We start from the raw sequence: 23,439 nt of genomic DNA on the forward strand, positions 1-23,439 counted from the left end.
GCAGATGAGAGCACCAATCCGCAACTTTTTAGACTTTCCAGGTCGTGGGAGGTCGGATTCTGTCAAACGCTTCTCGGAAAATAGAGCGATTCCACCCAGTTACGCAATGAGATTCAGTGCCCTACCTACGGGTCGGTTTCGGATAAGGATGGAATTTTGCCGCTCAGGGGATCGAAATTCCACAAGAAAGTTCTTCTCCCCTCCGGATGGAAGCCTGGGATGCTATCCGGGCACCTTGGAGTTCTCTCGAGGATTCGGTGCTTATCATTTCCTCATCGCAGACCGTGGAGCTCATACAAGGGGAATCAGACGGTATTCCGACTCCACCCGGACACTGATCATGAGCTAAGACCGAGGGAGACGGGATTCCGGCGTTTTTCCAGTGGTTCGGAGTTTTGGCGCCTTCTCCGCCCCAAGACCACTGATGGGAGCTGCCAGAGCCATCTGGCGGCAAGTCGAAGAGTCTGTCCGCGGCATGCGGAGAAAGGGCGCCGGGGATGCCGCCGTACTGATCCACGGTGGAAAGAGTTTATTCGGCGCTAGAGAAGCTCCTCGGCGTTGGGTACCATTCGGGGTAGTCGCTCGGTAGCTAAAAGGTGTCCGTTGAAGCGAAGCATTCCGAGTCCGGTAACGTGTTTTACGTACGTATAGTTTTAGTGAGTGTCTCACATCCGCCGGATCGTCGTGCGTTGACGCAGCCAGCGTTCTTGCTCCGAGCACGGTATGGGAGCCGAAGAACCGAACGAAAACGCAAAGTGTATGGACATGGAAAGTGAAGCTAACCATCACGGAGACAGCAACGGAATACCGCGATGGAAGTTCCTCAAGATACGCAACGCACCCCCCGAGGAGAGGCGGCGGTGTCTGTTGATTCTATTGGCTATTTTGTTGTTGGTGTTCTTCCTGATAATCGTCGTGCTCGCTGTCAAAGTCAACACGACGTCTTCGGACCTCCACGGTCGTTGCTACACTCCGGAATGTCTCCATAGTGCCGCTCACATCATACGTAACATGGACCCGACGCAAGACCCGTGCCAGGATTTCCAACAGTTCGCTTGCGGAGGATTTCTCTCGAGGCATCCGCTCAATTCCACGTTGACGCGGATCGACCTCCTGGACGAGGCTCGTGAGAAGATTCGACTGCGTACGAAACAGATCGTTGACGCTATTTCACCGGACGAGGAGAATTCGGCGACGACCGTCCGAAGTCACATAGCGAAGTTCCTGCAGTCGTGTCTCGACGAGCGGAGCGTATCCACGACTCCCGATACCAATATGATCACCCTAATCAGACAGATGGGAGGCTGGGAAGCGATTTCGGCTACATCATACGAGCCGTCGTCTTGGAAATTCGATCAGACGCTCTCATCGCTGATGAAGGAATACGCCGTGTTTCCATTCTTCAAAGTGGACGTTACGACTGACGGTCGAGGATCTCGGATTCCTATGATCAAGGTAAGTCCGCTGCAGATAATCGAGACCGCCAGATAGCGCATACGAGCGAGCTCGCCCGCATCGCTTCGAGAAAATCAGCGGACGCACGAGCGAGCGACCGATTCCCGTTGACAGATAAATTCAGAATCTATATCTATGACTTATTTCGCTCGCCGAGAGAGCATTGGCGCAGAGATCGCACCGCGGCGATCAGAGCGAGAACCGCGCCGGGAAACGACCGGGCAGCTCCGGAGTTGTCGATCGCGAGCCGAGGAGTCTTTGATGGACTCCGATTCGATTTATTATCTGCTTTGAGCGCTACCGAGCTCAGCGGAGCAATAAGCGAACAGCTAAGGCTGTGGCTCGGTGTCGGGTCCGGACCGCGAGACTTCGTCCCACAATGTGGGGACGAGGAGACGGCACGGCGTCACCGACCGCTCCACGGCTCGTTCAGCCGAAACCGAAAACATATCGGCGCGCCTCCGCATGAGCTGTTTTTTTAAAAAGTAAAATCTGAATTATCCATGTAATTACGCGGCTGTGATGTTCGAACAGCGGTCAACGCGGTCCCGAACGGATTCGCTGTGGATTGTACCGATGGAAAGATTTCTTCCTCGGATGTGGACCCGTGCGGGGAAAATATTTCCTCCACGAACACGACGAGAACTTCTGGAGAAGAAGGCAGCGTTCAGAGGTCAACTATCAATATCTGTTGTCAGCCCGTAGGGATCGGATCGCAGTGGTAGATATCAGTCGCAGAAAGACCGTTTTTTGGCCGTTGAAAACGTTCGACTGACTGCTCCGTCCGTTGGCTCACTGGCCGTTTTCTTGTTGCGTGCCCTCCTGTCTGTCGCCTGTTGGACCAAGGCTTTTATATTTGGAGGGAGAAAAATATCGTCGTCTAATTGGAATTACCCTCTGGTATACGAGCTCAAGACATGGTGTACTGTCATTCGGAAATCTCTAGATTCACGCTTCGAGGTTTGAATCCACCCAGTGCAGTATTCGAAGAGCTTCTCCCCGTTCCGAAACAACGAGCATATCATCAAGCGGAAGTGAAGTCAGACGACGAACCGACAGACGGACAAACGAAGGGACGAACGACCGAACGTCCGACCGGCACACGGATACTGCCGTCTCGCTGTCAGAATGGATGTCAGCGAGGCCTGGTGACGTCTGGTTTAAGCGGACTGGAGTCGGGAATCGTCGAACCACTAACGAGCGGCGTTCGCCATCGGCTCGGAAACTACAACTCGATAGTCCGTCAAACACTTGCGTGAGGTGGAAACGCTCCGCTCACATGGCGGGTATGACACCTGAGCCATCGTAGAAGCTCTCCCCGTAAGAGCGGAGCTCGGGTTCCTCGGGCTTCTGAACGTTCGGCGGAAACAGGGAGAGAGGACTCCGAGTCGAGGAATCGAGCCCCTCTAATACGAGGATCAAGGACGGCGCTTCTCGAAAGTGAATCTCGCCTGGCCGGCCCTGAAGTGAAGTTGCCAGGCTCTTTCGAGACGAAGCTGAAGAATCCAGACTCTGAATTAGCGGCAAACGACTTTCTGATAGTCGGATGATTTTCCCGCGAGCAGTCTGAGCGTTGAAAATTCGGGATACGACATTTCGAAAATTCAGATGATGGTGTTCCAGAGTTGTTTTTTGTTTATCATTTGCTCCTGAGCGCCGTGCTGCCTGCCTCAGCTCACATCTGGAGGGACGTTGGATTGTTCTAAATGCAGACTGGAGCCAAGCCCTCGGCTACGAGAAAGCGGCGTCATCTCCTCGCTGCGACCGGAAAACGGCGTTTCGAAACGTCCAAATCGAATCAATTGCTTGCCATCTGAAGAATGAGCGGCAAACGAAACAGAGACTCAAGACAAAGAAAAAAGGAAGAAAACATGCTAAAAAGCTGTGCAGGGAGCCCCTCATGGGCACCTGGCCCGTGACGCAACGAACACAGGAAAAATTAGCACAACATCTGCCTAAAGGTTGCTGCTTCATTTCAACACGGCGCGGAGAGCCTGACGTCTCTTCAGCGTCTCGCTTGATGCCATCGAAGAAATTATGAATCCGGATCTGGATATCTTCTGATATTCGACAGAGGAGAATCCGAGCTTCTGGCTTTTGTGCTGGAATCGGAGCCCCTCGAATAGGAATTTCTGAACTTTTTCAAGTGAATTCCAAGCTTTTCCCCGCTAGTCCTACGCGAAAATTACGGGCTACGCCCTACTTCCAATTCTGATCCACGTGGAATTTGTCTCTGAATCCCATTACCGAATACGATCTGGAGACCTAACGAAAACTCATCGTTTCGGAGGCGGGCATCTTCAGATTCATTCGGCGTTTCGTTCCCTCGCTCGCATTGATCCCGATCTCCCACATTCTCTCCTTCTCCTCTCTCTGGTCAGTCCCGGGATCGAGGCCGCTCATGGTATCGAACAGAGACGGTGTCGCAGCGCCAGAGTTCTCCGGGATATCACGCTCCTGAAACGATCTCGGACCCTCAGAACTCAAATAGTTCCAGAGTCCTCGGGCTCTCCGCTGAAGGACAATGAGTCAGCTGGAAGGCTGAGGGAATTATCTGGCTTCCGAGGACACGGAGCTGGAGAGCTCCTATTCGCTCAATGATTAGGTTCCGAGGTAAGAGAAATCAACCGAGGATCGACTCGTTCTGCGAGCAGCCCGGGCGGACCCTCTTTGCATTTCTGGCTATTTCTGGCTCCCTTTTTCTGGCTGATATATTCCCAGGCGATGTGCATAATTTCTCGGCAGTATCCAGGACTACCTCTGCCTGTCTAGTTGTCCGTTCGAACCATCTCGAGAAGACCGCCGATGCTTCGACTTCAGAGAGCTTTTCTCCGTCGTCTGGCGGAACAGAATGCAAGTAGAGCTTTGTTCCAAAAGTTTAGTCTTCCCTCCGCTCACCGGCTCTTGTCTGAGCCTTGTTAAGGGGCAAAATTATTCGGCGTGACTTGCGTTCGTTCTCGACGCCGGCAATATTTGTCATTGTTACAAGTCACCGAGCGAGACTTTGATTTCGTTCCGTTTTACCTGAGGGCATCGGGGACCTCGGAAGCTGCAATTCTGTGATAATTCGAAACGATCACAGCCGTGATCATTGCATCTGATGGACTGCGAGTGGTGGTCCGATAGATGTTGTTGTCAAAAATGTTAGAATACCTGCCGCTAAGAGTTCCGAATACCAGCAAGTCCCGGCTCAGGCTTCAAGGATGCCGTGTCTGTTCGCGGCTCACCTCCTTATCAGTTGAAATACGTCTATCCAACAATGCCATTGGCCGATTTGCCGATTCTCGGCGCAATCTTCTCATCTCGTGCACATTCGATTCAGCCTTATGGCATCGCGGACGGAATTCCACCGTGTGGAATCCCGCTGGCTTTTGTCGAAGCCCCGCTGGCGACCACGGAAAATCTTGGAGAACTCCCGAGACGATCGAGAGTCTTATCTCTCTGGAGAGCCCTATAATTCTCCATCTCTCTCTCATGATAGCCGGACTACTGACGGACTCCCGCCCCTCCTCCCGAACCAGCGCACCGCAAACATAATAAGAGAGAACAGGGGGAGGCGAGGAACGGAGACACGGAAGATCCGAGAGAGTCTCCTGCATCCTGCGACACGTATTGATGAAACAATCGAAGCGGGAAACAACGACGAGAGCCGCGCCAGAAACAGCCGACCTCGCTCTTGACAAGTTGACAGCTGCAGAAATGGAATTCCTACATTAGCATGCATATCGCGAAGACAGAAGCAAAAGCTCGCCGCCGAAAAGAGGATGATTCGTCGGGAGCGCTCGTTCGACGTTCACCAGCTGACGTTTGGAAGATGTCCATTGACGAAGAATGTGGGTCAGTCAGTCAGTCAGCCAGCCAGCGAGGCAGCCGGCTAGTTGGCGGAGTCGGGCCGAAGAAAAAAGACTTCTTCCAACACTTGTTCGACTTTGTGCGCACCGCGAAATCATCAGAGCGAGCAAGCAAGCTAACAACGAGCGGGCGGCGGGCATAGTAAGGACCCCTTGTGCGTCTTCCAATCGTTGACGTCGCTGGGGTGGCCCTATTTAAACGGAAGCGATCTCCTGTCTCGGAACGATTCGTAGAAAAGAAGTCAGAGAAGTTTCTTATCGAAATAATCGGATACTGCGTCTAGATCCGGAATAGGAGCGCGCCTTGTCCATCCTATTCGAACGTGAAAACCAAGAGAGTCACGCCCCGGGAAACTCGAGCGTAGACGGCATCGAGCTCGGCGGGGCACGGCAACAATCCGTGATGCCGACTGAGGGAAGATCGGAGTACTCTCTTCGCTTCTGATAATCGTTTCTTCCGCGATTCCGATAAGTTTCCACTATCGTCGATTTCTCGACTTGCTGTTCCCACCGAAACGATGCGAAGAAATTATTTTTTTCGTGAATGTCTGGCACCGCCGCTTTCACGGATCCATCATTCCGCGATCCTTCACCTCGCCCTGATTGATTTCTCTGCCAGAAAACCGCCCGGAAAATCATCGGTGTGACGTACGCATTCCTGTTTGCTCTCGTCAACTGACGACGAGACTTCCGATGGGAACATCGATGAATATTCCGTCAATGAAGGCCATGTTTGGAGAAAAGACCAAACAAACAGCCTCTCCCGCAATTAATCATCTCACCTAGCTCATTGTCGATGGGGAGAAGAGTTCCCAGGAGGCCGGCTCGTGTGGTGTAACTTTCGCTGGTTTGTGGCGGTGCTATGTGTTCACAACGCAGAATTTCCGTGTCGCGGGAACAGTTTTTTCCCAAAGGTCGTTAGGGGAGAAATGCTCGGCTGATCCGAGCTCTCAGCTGCAGCGAGTCCTGGAGGAGATTCTGTTTCCTGGCGAGCCTCATTCGTGGATTCTGCGGAAGACTGTCGGTTGGTCCGATTTATAGAATTGCTGACGGATGTTTGTTTGAATGAAGAATAGAGTAAATAGGTAAATGGGAAGAAGGATCAGGGAGCGAGGGGTCGCCTTCTGGATAGACCTTCGCTCAGATGAGCATGCGGACTGATAGAGGAACGGATGGGCGAACGAAGCAGCCGGGGGACGGATGGATGGATGGATAGCTTCTCTGAACGCTGACGAAGTCGCAGTGCGGTTTCTAGATCACATGCGAGTGCGTGGGGAACTCGTTGCGGGCGCCCGTGATGCGTCTTTGGCGTGACCACATCTAACGGTAGACCACGTTGTTGCTTGTAGGGCACACGAGACGTCCGCCGTCTATTTATCTGTCAGTCGATTCATCTTCTCCTCGTCTCTCTGTCTGATGCGTAGCCGGGGTCCAGAAGTTGGTTACCGAGCTCTGTAAGAGGGAACACGTTGAAATTAGTTGAGCGGCTCCCGCTTCATTCCATTCTGTATCTTCCCGAAGCTTCCGATTGCGACCATTCCTTGAGTATGACCCCCGAATACACTTTTGTGTCGTTATCTACTGTTACCAAATGCCGCTTTCTGTGACACACGTGACATCGGTGGAGAAACGTTGCTTCCCAATCTACCTGGAACTGACTGTCTCTGCAAACGCCGCTCGGTGGGGCTAATGGTTTGCTTTGTGGCTCGAGAAACAGGGAGATAGTCCTTCTTTAGAGCGATTAATCATCTACCGGAAACCTCTCCGCGCTCTCGGCGTACCCGTACCTGCGAAACTCGCGTCGGTTTCAGTGTTTCGAGGGAGCAGAGAAAGGTGGTCGCCGGATATTTTTTTCTCATCAGTCAGGACAACTCGGCGCGCAATATCTGAGTGACTGAGTCAGCGATCGTGGGTGGCCTACCGCAGCGTCTTCGGAAACTTTAGAGAGCCGGCTTCCCTGCCCACGCGGAGGAAACAAAGTCGTAACTCCTTCCTCCCGAAACGATTGTTCACAGTCTCATAGATCTCGGAGCCTCGTCAAAACACGCCAGCGCCGTTTTCTGAGATCCGATCTGAGTTTGGACGGGAACTCCTTGTTTCTCGAGCACCCATATGCGGAAATCGGGGGAAATCGAGAAAAATCGCGGAGATCCGTCGAGAGACGAGTTCCGAACCAGGCATTCCTTCACGGAATACCGATTTTCTCCAAGTCTGAAGCTCCCCTTTATCCGTGCGACGGAGAACCTCTCGGAGATAAGATCGGATGGGTCACTGGAGGGATTCGGAATGCTGCTTCGAAATCCGATGCGAACGGATCTCAGTGTCACAACGAAGTCTCTTTGAATTCGAAGAACGAGCAACAGAGAGAAAGAAGGGGCTCGCAGGAACCGGTGGGTGTTCGTTTGTTTATGTTATCTTTTTGTTGAATCAGAGAACCTCATCCTTTGTAAAACAAAGCTATCAACATGAGCTTTTCGTTCATGGCGAGAATAGAACACGAAGAGTGTCAATGTTCAAGTGGCCGGCCCGATCCACACCTGCGCGGAATTCGAGACTGTCGAAAATGCAGATTCTCCGGACACGATTCTCCGTCGTTATTCGCGTGCTGAGCAGCTCCCAAGCTCGTTTGTATTCGGTCCGAGCGGACGCTCTTACCAGCTCCGGCAGAGCAACCAAACGACAGTAGAACGGAGGTTCCTGGTCGCATAGACCTGACTTTCGTCGCTCTGCGAAAACTCCATGAGGGGAGTCTACGGTCTCGCACCGGAGAGCCGGAGATCAATCCTCCCTACTTGTCGAAAGGCAATGGAAGCAAAGACTCTCGGCTACTTTAGGAAACAGCTCACAGCTCCACCTACGCGTGTTATTGATGATTTCGGTTCAGGGCAATTAGAAGCCCAACTTGAATCGATCAGCGACTGATCCGCCAACACCGACGCCATCTTCGGGTGTCTGGATGTTCACGGCTCTGCGATACCCTACGCCTTGAGTTTGGCGACACTGTCAGACCCGAACCCGGCTCGATTGGAGCGCTCCCTGCTTTCAGTTCTGAACGTTGTCCCCTCACAACCCGCCGTAGATTAGTGGTCACATCGGAGATCGGTGACCACCGATTCATTCGACTTTTCAACTTCTCACCAAGAGAACTCGAGCAATTCCTCGACTCATTTGATACGTTACGAACAGCGAGGAGATTACGTTTCTGTGACACTGCGACACCATTTCTGATCCCCATAAAGTGAGGATATCAGACTAATCCCAAGCTGATCCTCGCTACTCTCTATGCTCTCTGAGCTCCGCTCGCCGCAGCCCCCCTCGCCCCCTCCCTCGTCCCTCGCGATTTTTGTGCAATCTGAAGTTATGCTGTAACTTTGCTTCTTGGCGACGCTTATTCCTCGTTTTGCTTGCGTCACGGACCCCTGAGGTCTCCCGCAAGCAACTTGACCCTTGCTACTCATTATGATTCAATAATCTTCCCGCTCATGGAATTAAAGGAAAATTTCCATTCTGAGAGCAATCGCTCTGCTCTCCGCTCGGTGCAGCTGCCGTGGCGATGTTCGAACCTGTTTCTTCCATTGTTGGTTCCGACAACAGCGACAACAGCAAGTGGACGGCGTCAGGTTCGCACGCGGTTTCGACGCGAGCCAGCCCATTCAAACTACGCCGTCACTGGACGAACATTTGCGTCTGTAATTTGGCGGAGGAATTCGCACCAAATCCAGACGGACAGATCGCGCATCAGCCGAAGGCTTGCTTGGTTGGTCGGTTGGTCGGATGCAAGGGAAAGCTGTCATACGCGAAACGTTTCCGTTTCGACTTCGCCTTTGTTGGTTAAACATCCGCGCGGCTCCGGTGCTTGTTCTAGTCCGACGGCTGTCGGTCTCCGTCGCGTCGAATCCACACCGGCCGATCCCATCCGAACGGAGCGATACCGTCATCGACGTCACCGCCGACAAGTTCAGTCAATCTGCACATTAATCCACAAATCGATCGATCCATCTCTCCATCTATCGATGTCTCTGTCCGTGTTTCCGCGGAACAAGCTCCATTCAGCTTCGCGTAATTCAGGTGGCGTTCTGAGTGGGCAACCAACAGCCCAGCTTTTTGGAAAGTAGGCGGCAACACTCCTCTTGGGAAATCGGATACTTTTGCGAAGCATTGAACGATTGTTAAAATAATCATTCTGTGGAATACAAGCGCCCGCTTGACGCAACGTGGCCGAACGGAAGAGCGCCGAGCCGAACGACCGCCGAGAAAACCTCCAATACAGCCACTCTGCCCGTCAGGCAGAATATATCTGATCGTTATTCACGAGAATTCACGTGCTGCCAGAACCGAACCGTACGGACATGGCCCTTTCAGAGCGACGACCGACGGTGGATCCCATGTTGCGCTCATGCAACATCACGAACCTGTGCTCAGCTAAATCCGTTAGCTCGGAGGACGCTCCGTCCGTCCACGGCTCGTGTTTATTATGAAGAAGAGTTTGATCGATGCTTCTGGCCCGTTTGGATGTGCGTCAGAAAATACCGCTTCTGGGAAAACAAAGGCACTGGAGACAGAGAGGAACGAGGGGATCCCGTTAGTTCTCCCTCCCCCAGATGAACGAATCCACTATACTCATCCCTGTGACTGGAAACGCTCTGAGTTCGAATGGCAAATATTTGATGACACTCGGAACCACGCGGAACGGACGCGATCGGAAACCGTGGTCGGTCGATAGCCCACCAAGGAGCTCCGAGCAAGATGCCGATGCTTCCAGAAATGTGTTCGAGAATTTCTTGATCCTCCGTGGCTCACGATTAAGGGCTCGGTACACTCTCGGAGCCCGGCACCAGCACAACTTGGCGAACTCGGCGCTCGTGCATGCGCTACCGATCAGGTGGTGATTCATGAACGGACTCTTGGACATCCTAAAGGTGACAGCCCGAGATCGGCGACTCGACGGAAGAGGAAATCTCGCACCCGATCGGAAGCGTAAACATCATAAACTAAAATACTCCGGAACTGGGCGTGGAAGATAAGTCAATAAGTTCTTTTTTGTGTTGCTGCGAGGGAAGAGCTGCCATTCCCATAAAAATCTTGCTAAAGAAGTCCGGCGGAAGTCTTAGACAGGCACTTGAAAGGCGGCAGCGGCGCCGGCGTCGCGTCGTAGTCGTCAGTGGCGGCCGCGACGCCGACGTTGCGCCGTGATTTACGCGAACTTTACGCTTTCGATTTTGTTTGTCGAGGAAGTATTGCTCGCGATTCACCCAGCCTTTGTGGTCCCGACAATTCAGGCTTAGAATTCGTCATGTTGATTCTGTGTTGGAACGGATCGCGAGTATTGAATTTCTTTTCGAATGATATGTATTTCCGAGTAGGAAGTGTGCGGTTTCTGTTCAAATTCTCAGCCGTCGCAGTCGACTGATTGAGTCATCAATTTTCTTTCCGGGATCAATCATAATTAGTTTTGAGTTTCATGTGAATGTGATGGTCATTGAATGAAATGCAATCTTACGATGCTTCATTCAATAGAGTATCATTTGGTTGATGAACGGCTCTGAAACAGAAGCGGTTGTCCGCTCCCGCGACTGGATCGATTTAGCATCGGGCGCAATTATCACAGGTCGTGCTTACTGTCCCCGTGAGTCGTGAGCGGAAAAGACGTGAAATCATCGCCGAGAACTTCGTCTAAAGTTCTCTTCGCGGGCAACCTCTCCAACGTGCAGACTTGTTGGGTGGCTCCTCCATCGGACGCTCGGTCGCTCCGACGACTATTCACCGTGTACGGCCTCTCGACTGACCAGGGCCCCAGGGATTCCTTCACGAAGCAGGCTTGCTGAAGTAGACGGCTGGCTGGCTTACCTGCGTCCCGATAGGAGACGGCATGGCAGTGAAAGAGAATAACACATAGAATTTCTGTTTGAAACAGCCGAAAATCGACCGCCGCTGCGACCGAATGACTGCCTCAGTCCATGACAGCCCGGAACCGGCCGATGATTCTGTTGTCAGAATGAGCTCGATTGTTCACCGGGAATCGGCCGACTTCATCGGAGCATCCGCTGGCGCTGTATTTGAGGAGCTGGGGAGGCGAGTGGAATCCAACTTAGCTCTTCCCCCCTCGATTTACCGATCCAAGTTCAGAGATGGCTCCTCTCGTCATAGGGATTCGCATAACTTGAATCAATTTGTGTAACCGGACAGATCTAACAGAACGACCAGATCTGATCTGCTGTCTTGGGCCTCTGCCCAGACAGATGCCCTGCACAGAAAAGCAGAGAGCTTTTCACCGCTTCGCCGCAATATATTCAAAGCACAAAAGTGCTCCGTACCGCTCGCAGGTGAAGGTCGCTTCCCGATTCCCGCGCCCAAGGTCAGCGGACGGACTGTGGCTCCCAGTCGGTAGGCGTCCACCTTTAAGTGCGGGTGACGTCGCGACTAACGATGTTCCCGACCGCGGTTCCTAGCTTTGAGGAAGAACCGTGGTCCCGAACGTGACGAGCGAGCTGAGAAGGATTTTCTAAATCGGAACAGGAATACTAGGAAGAACGAATTAGAAGCTTGAATCGCGGCGACGCATACTGACAGTTTCGTTTACCCGGAATCAGATAAGCCTGTGCTCCCACGATATCTCGATGACTGATACAGGAAGCTGACCAAATCAAACTCTCGCAACTGTTTTGAGACTGATTGGAGCCTACCCTCAAGCCTAGCCTTGGATCTTACAACATATTGTCGAACGGTTGAAAGGGTGGAGTGATTGAATGCATACGTCGCGGTCTCCGAGGCAACGTGTGTGAGCGTGATTCGGGGAATCGGACACCGTATGGCAGACGGTGCGAGCTTTCCAAAAAATGCGAAAAAGGTTTAAGAGTCTCATGATCAGGGCACACATTGAGCGTGAGTGTTCCTATTAAAGAGGGACACCCAGTCAGTGAATCGAAGTCCGAGCTTCCAGCGGCAAAGGGACGCGCGAAAAAATCATTTGCGTCTATTTGGTGAACCGCCGAAGCTTCGGAGGCATCCTTATGAAATATTTCGGGTCGCGAAAAGCGTGGAGTTTGGCGACAGGTTCAGGGCAATCTTCCCATCAGTGATCGAGAGTTTTCAGTCTGCCAAGCCGCTTCTAAGTTTCAAGAAAACACTGTTTCTCAACGTGAACCCACTCGTCAATCGGGCATCCCTGTGGCCGCTTGTCTCTGCGTAATCGACTTCAGAGAAAAGTCTGTGATGAAATTCGTTGAATTGACGTCGACCTTTATCGACCGCACGTCCCACTCTTCCTTTGCTTGCCTCCCCGGTGCTTTCATCCCTCGGTTTCGACCTGCAGGTTTCGGAGAACAGGTTCCATAAAAAAGACTCAATGTAAGAAGTTGAGGATTTCCGGGGAAAGCTCACAGTCCTCGAGCCTCAAGACCTTCTTCGGAAGCGAGGCTTGAGCGCGAAATGCCCCGCTTGTAGGCGCTGACTGATGATGAGGATCACGAAAGACCGTGATGCCCGAGAGATTCGATTTCAGTGATCGTCGAGTGATTGAATATATTTCGTTCACATAGCCGATTATTCAGTCTCTCCGGGGGAAAATTATTCGAGGCCTGAGGGCCGGGCGAGAGCCGCTCTGCGCTGCAGCCCAAATCTATTTCCAGACGGAAGAGACACAAGGTCCAGAAGAAACTAAAGCGTTTTTCCGTCGAAATCCCATTTGTAAACAATGGACGAAGACCTCGATTGCGAATGTGGGAACTGTATTTCGTCTTCTGTGACGAGCTGAATGGACTTGACGACGAAATACGTCCGTACGACGAATTACTAATGAAATCCCCTCTTCGGACGAGCTGTTTCCAACTACTGCACCGAAGCCTCACGGAAAAGAAGAACCTCGCGCCCCCCGTGAGCGTTGCCGACTCGGGAGAGTCAAGTCGCTCGACCATTGTAGTGTCTGAAGCATGTCATCATTCGGATCACAATCGGTTTCGCGGACCCATCTCATGGTTTGCGACAATAGTCAGTCGATTTGTTCTCACAAAAGACTGTTATTCCGTCTGAAGAAAACTCGCCTACATCATGCGTCCACTCGCCGCCGCGATAGAGATCTAGAAGTCCACTCCTTGGGTCAGGACCGATCGGAGGAGAAAACGTTAGCGGGGTAGGAAACCCGCGATTAGAATTCCGTTGAGCACTGCGTCCACAAAAATGGGATAGGTTCGCGAAGATATCGAACGGAGGCGTCGATCGGGAAGGTCCACACTTCCATCACTGGGAATGAACACAGATTAATGAACCTGAAGAAAGAAGCCTCGCGACATGTATAGCCGCTCTCTATTGGTGGCTTAAGGATGGTGGACCGATTTCTAATGATTGCAATACGTGGGTGACATTTCCGGGGGACTCTTGTGCGAAGTGGAGCTCCCTCTGCATCCTTTCGATTTCGTTTCGGCTCAAATCCAATGCTTCGTGAATGTCGATTCCTCGTCGATTCGGTTGCTTTGTTCCTCATGAGCGAGCAGTTCGGTCCTGCTGGGGTAGACTCGAGAAACGTCAGATCGTTGTCTCCTGACGCTCGGGGAGATCTCAAAGAAAAAGAAGCCGATGGCGAACGAGGGGGAGGAACATGAGCTTCCGAAGATTTCTTTCGAGTGTCTGATAAATCAGTCAAGTCAGCTCCGAATTGTCAAGCGGACGATCAATCAATCAATCAATGAGAGGCTTCTCCGTAGGGACACCGTGAAGATTCTGACTTCTGCCAAGTATGAGTCAGCGAAAACTAGTCAAGACCTCTGCTGGGTACAGGAACGCACGATTGCACCACTGTGAGTGACGAGTGTTCCTTGCGGAGACACTTCTCTCGCGGGCCAGCGACCCGAACCTACACAAAATCCCATTCCGCGTCTGTATCATCTTACGCCGAGAAGCCTTCGATCAATGGAACCCACCGAGGAGACCTTCTGTGTTCGGATGCCTCGATCGTTTCCCGGTGCGAAAAGCCTCGCGAAAGCTCTGCCACGATCCCGAGGATCTAGAATCGAGGCTCTGGAATCTGCAACAGCTGCCGATCCCATCTCATTTCCCTTGTCTTTCCGAATTCCGAACCGGAAGTCCCCTCACGTCGTTACCGATTATCCTCGGTTGTTTTCGAGAGGGTAATACGTATCGAACTTTGATCGACGATCCGCGTCTTCTGATCGGTTTTCCTGTCGGCTTGACGGAGAGCTCTGACGGAATCGTTGCTTGACAACTAAGGCGAGCGAGCAGACAGCTCGAATGGCGGACTGTCTCCCTCGGTAGTTTTCGATCCGACCCAAAAGCAAAGCAAGCGACCCATTTGCATCCCGAGCCGTTGGAATCATTCGGAATCGCAGCGTGAGATGATGATCGCTTCCGGAGCGCCTAATGGCAGGAGTCCGCGTCGGATCGTTTAACTTCGCCCTCAGTTAGTCCCGAACTCTGATTCAGACGGTTCGGTATGTCTTGAACGCAGGCCCCGAGTTCTCATCGATATATATATTTTTCTCTTCAAGACACTCGGCATGAGCGTGTCCAGTACGTGACCCGGGGGAAGGGAAAACGTTACCCTTGATTCGTTCGGTGGTGATCCCCCGATCCCTTCGGTCAGAAAGGGCTTACGGTCAACAGAGTTTTCCATGCGAGGCCGGTATTCCGTCGAAAAATCTTAGACCCGATCACTGAAGCTTCCTCCTTCAAAAGAATTTCCATGAGAGCTCGACGACGCGAAAGCGAAAAGAACACGAGAAAATTCATGGTACAGCGCCTGGTGACGAGAAGTCAACACGAGAGCCCGATGTGTTTTGAAAACGAAAGTAATCTTCCTTGAGCCGCAATCTGAGGTTTCAGAACCGCAGTGTTTTTGCTCGTACCAACTCATACTAGAACAAATCGAAGCCTTTCGACGAGAGTCCAAGAACAAAACAAGTTCAAACAAGACACATCACCGATACGATGACAAAAATCCAGACCAGATCCAGACAAACAGACGAAGACTGTCGTTGGGTTCCCCATGCGATAGCGGTCGCCCTACCGGTTCACATCCGGTCGCGGACTTCAAGGAATTCATCACGGTCATTAATCTTCGATTGTTCCATCTATCGGAAGAATCGTTATTGTGTCCTGGAACAACGACATCTCTTCTAGCGAGGGTACGGGTATTTTTCCCGCAAGTTACACACAAGTGTCGATTTTGCAAGCCAGTCCGGAACCCCTCTGGAACAAGAGTTCGATTTTCCGTCGCCCCCTTTCCCACGCGTTGACGCGAGACAGGATCGCAGTGTGTCTCATTGTATGTCGATTCGCTGCACCTCCGGAAGGAAGTATCACACAGCAAACCGCGGCGGAATTATTAAGTGCAGTGATGACGGCAGTCCCACCTAGAGCGGAGCATGGATGCTTCTTTTTGAAATGATCCGTGAAAATTGCTCCACAATGTCTATGTTTGTGGGAATGCCGCATATTTGAATGGGCGAAGAGGCTTGTGCCTGTCCATCCTGCTGACCAGCAAATTACCCTGGTATGCGTCCATGCAGACACTGGATGGCCTCGAGCGAGCCCCATGACTTCTGACTGTCCGTCTTTTCCCAAAGAAGCTTCCGCTCGAATATCAATATGAATATATACATTTTTTTGCATTAAACCTCCGGAGAATTTTTCTCAATCTCCCAGCAGCTATTTCCATATGGAGACGGGGACACGGTGGTGGTAGCTTCAATTCCGAATCGGGAAGAGGATTTACTCTTGGCGGAACTTGAAGTAGCCGAAGTTTTTCCTTCGTCGAACCGCTTCGGCTTCAAAGTGGCCTATTGTCAAGATGGGTTTTTCTTCATCCCACACTCGCGCGGTGTTCGTCGCTGTTGTTGGTCATGGCGCTATCGCTGCCGCAGTCCGAGTGGACACCGGTCGTCTTACGGTGGCTTAAAGGACGAACTCAAGTGTGGCATGCGGCCACCACCACCCGCCATAGAAATCGTCGACGACGACGGCGGCAGCGGTGGTGGTGGCGGACATGAGAGCTGAATCCACACCTCACGCTTTTTTCTCCCCTCAAATCCCGCCCGAAAGCCCGATCTCGAGCAACGCCCGAAGTGAGTCCAGCTATCCTTGTCTCGCTCCGACAATGGACATCTTCTGATCCGCTGGCCCAAGTCCGCTGGATCATAGCGCCAATCTGGGAACGGCAAGCGAGAGAATAAAGAATCCGCAGCGTTTCCTCATATTTCCCTGGGCACCACCTTGTGGACCAGCGACAGTCCCCGACATGCTACAGGAAGAAGTGCCGTCTCCAGGCTGGGTCTTTGTCTCCCTCCCGGACGAAGGCCGGTCCGATCGTTTTGCTTTATATCATTTATTTCTACTTCCATCGCGATGATTTATCACCGTTTTCTTCTTTTCACATTCCTCTCACCTTCGCCTCACTTCAAAGTCCTCCGTAAATCTCCGCGTCGATCGCACATACAACATATCTCACACAGCTGGCCGAAAGCCCGCGCATTGGAGGTAACGATCACAGAAAACGGTACACAAATGGTTCAGATCTTTATTCTGTTCCGGTTGGAAGTCACGCTATTTTTCTCGTTCGGGAAAATCTCCAATCTCGGTCGGTGTTCGCTACGGATAAGGCTCGAGGGAATCAGCGGATCGGCATAACCAGCTCGCGCTCTCGCTAACTTGGAATCCATGTCTACTTGCTCTGAAAATCCCACAAATGCGTTTCCAATTGTAGAAGTTTCCTCCTTCGATAGCTCGTTGTCGAATAATGGGTCCATGTTTGGCGAGCGTTCTTTGTGATGGATCCGGACCTCGTGTCCGCGGTGGAACCGAACATCCAGGCCACCGCCGTCGTCTCCGAACAACAGCTAGGAAGAAGCTGTGTGATTCCTTCGAAGCGTTGAGCATTTTTAAGTTTCCGAATACTCACTCCTGGGTGCTCAACGGGCTATAATCTGGTGACGCGACAGCTTTTCTGATACCTGTGAAAGCACTTGACTGAGTGAGACATGGAAAGGGGTCAGATTCGTATTCGGCTTCGTTCCTGCTTCATCTTTTGCATCGAATCCCTGGAATCTCCTTCCTGTTCCCTGTGCTCGACTCAACGACTAGACGGTTCCAGTCTGGATTCGTAAATTTCAGGTTTTTGACGGCTGGATGTCCAGCGATCAGAGAATAATGTTCAAAATGCCTTTTTTCTGCGACTGAGGCCTCAAGAAACCCGCAGGGAAGTTTGACTCCGAAGGTGAAATCTGATTTCGCGAATTATAATGATTCAGGAAAAGTCCATAAATGAGTTGCGTAAAAAATGAAAATCCCAGAGCACTCGCGCAGATAAACTTCAAAAACTTCGCCCCGAACTTTCGAAAGCGCTTCTGGCGTACACCCGCGCCCCTGGCGACGAAGGGCACTCGAATTTCCCTGCTTCCGGACGGTGTTGGTGGGACTGTCGACTTCCCCCTAGAGATCCTGAGCGAGTTCCCTAGCAAGTAGATTTCTGATCTGCTGACCTCTTCACCATGATAATCCTGGAACTGATATGAGACAAGAATCTTTGAACAAATGCGATACATGCCGGCAGGAGCGACTTATTGTGATGTAGGTCTGGGATTCTTTCTGAATTGTGAAGGAATTTCATGTCAAGGTATCTCATTCCTTCATGAATTGTGGAGGAATGTCAGGGATTTTGTCTGGTCTGCCCGCAGAAACAGTGTATGACAGGCGGGAGTATCGTAGAGTCTGATTTCATGGATCCTACACGATTTTCTATGATTCCCCAGCAGTCCCACTAATCCGATTCAGGTGTTATACGCTGTGTTGTGAAATACCTAACAGACACTCACTGTGTTCACGCTGGGAACTCTCAGTCAGCCCTGACATTTTCAAGAAAAAGGCGGTTCCGTTTTTTGTTCTCACTCGAAATTCCCCCAACTTTCTTTACTCCTTCATGAAAAACCCTCATGGTCTGAGATACAGTGGAAATCAGACGATTTCGTGGTTTATTATCGTGACGATTATTATCGAATGCTCCCGATTCGGTGAGATTCGGACAGTGGTGAGATTCGCCTCACCTATCCCGAGGAAAAGTCTGAGAGCCGCAAGATCGGACCCCGTCTGTCAAGTGAGAGCAAGCTCCCCGCCGCGCATCGATCATGCCCACTACTTCCAGCGCATGGAAAAAAATTCCCCCCGAAAACCTCGTCATGGATAGCTCAAGTCTCGAGCATCGATGAAGCAAGGTTCCACGCTCCCTGAGTTTGTTTTTTGAACAAACCAACAGCAACTCAAGTCGAATTGTTCTACGCATTCTTTAGGAAATGCCCGGGCCAAGTCGAAACGCTTTCCCGCGGGGTCCAACATTTTTCATGAACAGGCAAATTCGCCGCCGGTTTCAGTTCGTCCACTTCGTATGACTAAGCGACTCCGTAGTCGCGGAAAAATATGACTCATGGGCGGTACGATGAAAAATGTGGTGGAACGATAATGAGTCAGAGGAAGACATACGTATGTTCCTCGACGCTCACTATATCCGATCTGTACCATTGATTGAGTACAGTATTTGATGACCGTTGAAGGTCGCTCGTGCGGGGAGCAATAGCTTGGTTTCCCGATGCGCTTGCTCGAAAGGATTAGTGAACATAAGTAGGTGTGTACATGACGATATCCGAGCTCGAGGATCATAATCGGGGCTTCGCACATGTCGGTGGATCGGTCTAGTCGGCGCAGACCGGACGACCTACATAGGGTCTTGTGACGGTTCAAAGACCCAGTCGATCACCGAGGTGATCTACCCCCAAATCGAAGCGAAATAACCTGCCGAGAACCGCTGCTCACCCGTTCTCTTGACTGACACATGAGCAAAGCTCCCTACTTAAGTTCGGTGACGGTGCCGTCATCGCTGCCTGGAACCGTCGGGACGACCGACCGACTGCGCAAACGATATTTCCAGAATTATCCACTTTTAGTTGTCGACCGGTGGAGGAAAGGTGTAGGTGAAGAGTTAGCGAGTCATGTGCTCTGGATCGAGTCTCTTATCTGGATCGTGAATCGATCGATTTTTCTATCCCGGCTCGCATGAGCAACTGACTGACTGAATCGGTTGGCGTACGGCGGGCGCCAGCATCAGCCGCTACGTCGAATGACTCATGCGTTCAGAATCTTCTGCGGGGTTATTCATTCAATAGACATTCGCGGCGATTCGGTCACACCGGCAGAACCGAATTCTCGTGAGAGGTCGCATGACTCAGGAATGACTCGCCCGACATCTAGTTCCAAATTCGTTCCTCCGAACTTCGTCCGTTCACGAATTCAAGAGAATTTCCTTCCTCGCGTGGAGGGCTAAACGATTCGGGTGTATTTTCACCGAAATCGTTTACCTGTTTATCCCACCTGCATTTTATTTTTCTTCGTTTCATACCCGCTGCGACTCCGGCTCGATACGATTCAGAAAATTCAGTGGAAGTAGGAAGCCCTCACACGGAACAGGCTATCGATCGTGGAGCGTCGTGCAAAATACATAGGATGGTGTTTTCTGCCTCGATGATTCGCGTCTGAGTCAGCGGTGACCTCCGTCCATCTTCTAGCAGCTCGCAGCGATAGCCGCAGCAATTTTAGAGATGAAAATTTTTCGGCGCATTCTTTTTATTCCCGCGGGACTTTCGCTCTCCCCGTGCAATCGAGTCAACATCCCCTCCCGAACATTCAAGCATGTAGAACCCGCATATTGTGAAGTTTCATTCGAGATCGAGACTAGGCACGAAGTCGTTTCCGTCTCCCGTCCACCGACTGCATGGATGTGCCTGTGTCAAGAAATTCTTATCTCACGCAGGAGAGGAAGGAAGACTTCACTGTGGCCAGGGCTCGCATACCTTCCTCAGAACGCTGTCGCTACTGCCTGACAGAACACAAGGAACCTTCTCTGTGTTCAATTGTCTCACCGGTGAAACCAGCTCACTAACAGTTCGCCTGCCAAGCTGCCAAGTTTGCCAGCACTTCGTCAACATAGTCGGTGGCGGCGTGTTGCTTCGTTCTCGGATGAGAACCCAGCGAAATAATTACTTGATTGTGACGCACAAACAGAGCGATTCACGTCGAGCCTCGACACAGCGTTTGTCAAAGGCTGATTATTATTTTTTCGGAAACACATCACAATCGGAGCTCGTAGATAGAAATGGATGAGCATGGAAGTAGCCAGCTTCAGTGGTTTGTAAACGCTTGGCGTCGAATCTCTGAGATAAATCGATGCAAATCCACGGATTTTTCTGCCTCGCGCCACGAGAGCGCGGTTTACATGAGACCGTCTTCTTATCAACGAAGACCTTCAGAGGAATTATGAGGCGACCATTCTCCGGCTTAGGGTGCGGCATTGACGTGAATTCTATTTTTCTTCCACCGAGGGCTTCTCATTTTACTTGGCTAAACACATGGTATCCTTCTATCGCCCCATCCGTCCGCTATAGCCATCAGTGCGAAAGAACGCCCTCCATGTGATTACAGAAGATTCCTCCGTTCTACGCGTTCTCAGCATTTGAACATTTTTCCAGTGAAAATCGAATGACTTGACCCTGTGGAGTTTTGTTCCCTAGAGACCCATAATGAGAATGAGGAGCTTTATCGTGAACCGTGGGAAACGTACAACATCGTAAGATTAGCATGAAACTCCGATCTGACGAAGCTTATCTCTGTTCCAGATCTCGCCTTCCGGATTTGGTCTGGGAGCGAATCGCGCCAACTACGAACGGATCACTAAACCCTATTTACGTGACGCTTACGTTAAGTTCATAAATAAGGTAAGGCTCTGATATTCTCCGATTGTACCGAATCGGCGTCCGAACGACTGAACTCGCCTTCTTGATTGTTTCCGGTTCAGCATTATGCTTTTCCATTGTCACCCTATTGAACGCTCGATCATACGGATAGGGCCCATTTACTTATTAAAACCTCCTCATCGGCTAAGTCGAGTCGTCGGGAGCTAATGCGACGCAATCAATTCCTATCTCATTGGTTTGATTCATGTCAGGTCATCGATGAACTCAAGGATCGGAACAAGGACATCAACACTGCTGATAAAGGCCCCGAGATTTTCTTCTTCGAGGAACGGCTCCTCCAGGTGAGTTCTTCCGTCTGAATGAATGTATCCCCAAAACAATTATGATTCTCTCGGAAATAATTGATTCCGTTCTCATCGTTCATCTTAAATCTTCAGAAATGGTCGGAAACCGTCCCGCGCAATCTCTCTCGCGATCACGTCTCAAGAACTCTCGGAGAGCTCAGGACCTATGCCCCGAACATCATCTGGCGCGACGTCCTCGGGAGCTTGTTCCCTGGGAGCCCGATCAACGATAACTTCAGAGTCCTCATCGAGGATGAGGAATACTTCAAGTGAGTCGGAGGATTTCCCTTGGTGTATCGTCGGATGTGAAACAATGGGGGTATAGGATTTTCCCCGGGCACCGTTCATTGGAAGTGGAATATGTGGATTATTCTGTAACGCGTCCTTCCAACCCCCAGAAACTTGGGCAGCATCTTGTCCACGACCAGGGACGATATCAAGAACAACTACATGATCTGGCACTTCGTCATGAAGTACGCGCCATTCATGAGCAAGGAGATCCGTCTGGCTGAGGCCCGATTCCGTGCCGAAGTCGCCGGAGGCTATCTCGATTCGCTGGAATACAAGGTGAGACATCTCGACCACGGCATTTCGATCCCGCGGAGCTCCCCGACGAATGAATTCCGAATGGAGGACTCCTGATGCGGGATCATTATGCGCGACCCCGTAATCCGACTCGGAGTCGAAGCTGAAACCCGTTCCTGAGTTCCGTGTTTTTTTTTCAGGACACTTTTACCAGATGCCTGGACTTCACCGTCGATTACTTTGGCTTGGGACTCGCTCATATCTTCAGAGACAAGTTCAACAGTCGGGATTCGATGAAAAGCGCTGAGAAACTTTTCAACAGAGTCGGACAAATCGCACGCAAAAACGTTAAGAATGTCGAATGGCTCCAAGAGGCTAAGTTCCCGGCAAGCGATCGCCTGGAGAATCTCGCCGTCAAAATCGGATATCCCGACGTTGCCGATTCGGATGCCCGAGTAATGTCCTACTACAAAGAGGGACAAACTAACAGGCATTTCCTCGACAACATAATGGAGCAGAACCGACTTCGCCTCAGGTGGCTGGCTGCTGCCATGGATCAGCGTCGGGAGCGTCAGAATCCAGACCGGGCTGAGATCGCGAAAAGTCTCCTGCCGTGGGGATCCTTCTCTCCCCTCGATATCAAGCCGAGATATTCGTACAACCACAATCAAGTTACGGTTCCTCTTGGATTCCTCTACGATCCCATTTATTCGTCGACTCAGAACCAAGCTCTCCAGCTCGCGGCTTTCGTTCGCGTCGCCCAAGAAGCGATGAAAGCTATCGACGGCTTCGGACTGCAGTTCAGGGACTTCGGCACTTCGCCGAACACCACCTTCGAAGCGCTCAAAGAGAAACTCAAGTGCATCGAAGAGGAAACGGAGAACGAACTCTCTTCCCGAGGCCGAATGAACAAATTTGTCGAGGAAGCCATCTCGGACATCGCCGGACTCCGCGTAGCCTTAGACGCTCTGGACGAAGCCGGAGACATCCCCAAACTCCCTGGCCTCGACTATGAACCCAAACAGATGTTCTACATCGCATATGGACAGCTTATGTGCGAGCGCATGACCGATTCTCGGGTCGCCTTCTTGAACGGAACGCTCAAAAGCGCTCCGGAAAGATTGAGACTCCATCGAAGCTTGCAACAAACGCCCGATTTCGCCGATGCCTTCAGCTGCTCCGGGAAGAGCAACATGGTCGCGAGGAATGCATGCGAAATTTGGTGAGGCGGGTTCAGCGCTTCGACTGAGTGCTTGGGTGGGTGTATCGAGCGAATGAGACTTGCGTGTTCATGAAGCCTGCGAGAAAGATGGAGAGAGGAAGAGGCAGAGAAAAAGAGAGAGTCGAGTACGAGAGAGACATTCAGAGCGAATCAAGACAAGAGAAGAGATTGGGAACTCCTGTTTCGTTCGTTGAGGCAAGCTTATGGAGCTACGCACACGGGGCCTCAATACCCGGAGCACGTTTCATTGTATATTCAGAGCACGCCGGAAAACTTCGGGTCCTCGAGGCCTTCCG

At 51.4% G+C, this 23,439-nt stretch overlaps 1 protein-coding gene across 1 annotated transcript; it reads left to right on the forward strand.

Annotated features, from left to right (window-relative positions):
- The first annotated feature begins 870 nt into the window (after nucleotides 1-870).
- Nucleotides 871-23,307, forward strand: LOC100905542 (endothelin-converting enzyme 1). Its single transcript, XM_003745610.3, has 6 exons — nucleotides 871-1,455; nucleotides 20,975-21,073; nucleotides 21,304-21,393; nucleotides 21,490-21,665; nucleotides 21,795-21,963; nucleotides 22,122-23,307. Exons 1-6 carry the CDS (start codon nucleotides 1,012-1,014, stop codon nucleotides 23,145-23,147), a joined length of 2,004 nt encoding a protein of 667 aa, XP_003745658.2. The 5' UTR covers nucleotides 871-1,011; the 3' UTR covers nucleotides 23,148-23,307.
- Nucleotides 23,308-23,439: the final 132 nt, after the last annotated feature.

This window comes from Galendromus occidentalis, unplaced genomic scaffold, assembly GCF_000255335.2.
Source record: "Galendromus occidentalis unplaced genomic scaffold, Mocc_1.1 scf7180000077484, whole genome shotgun sequence".
In the NCBI taxonomy this organism is placed as follows: Eukaryota; Metazoa; Arthropoda; class Arachnida; order Mesostigmata; family Phytoseiidae; genus Galendromus; species Galendromus occidentalis.

Excerpts from the sequence above, each read along its gene's own strand:
- LOC100905542 (XM_003745610.3), top strand. The coding sequence starts at position 1,012 with ATGGACCCGACGCAAGACCCGTGCCAGGATTTCCAACAGTTCGCTTGC. Across the intron at positions 21,074-21,303 it reads ACGTTAAGTTCATAAATAAG|GTCATCGATGAACTCAAGGA; the intron begins GTAAGGCTCTGA and ends GATTCATGTCAG. Across the intron at positions 21,666-21,794 it reads GAGGATGAGGAATACTTCAA|AAACTTGGGCAGCATCTTGT; the intron begins GTGAGTCGGAGG and ends TCCAACCCCCAG.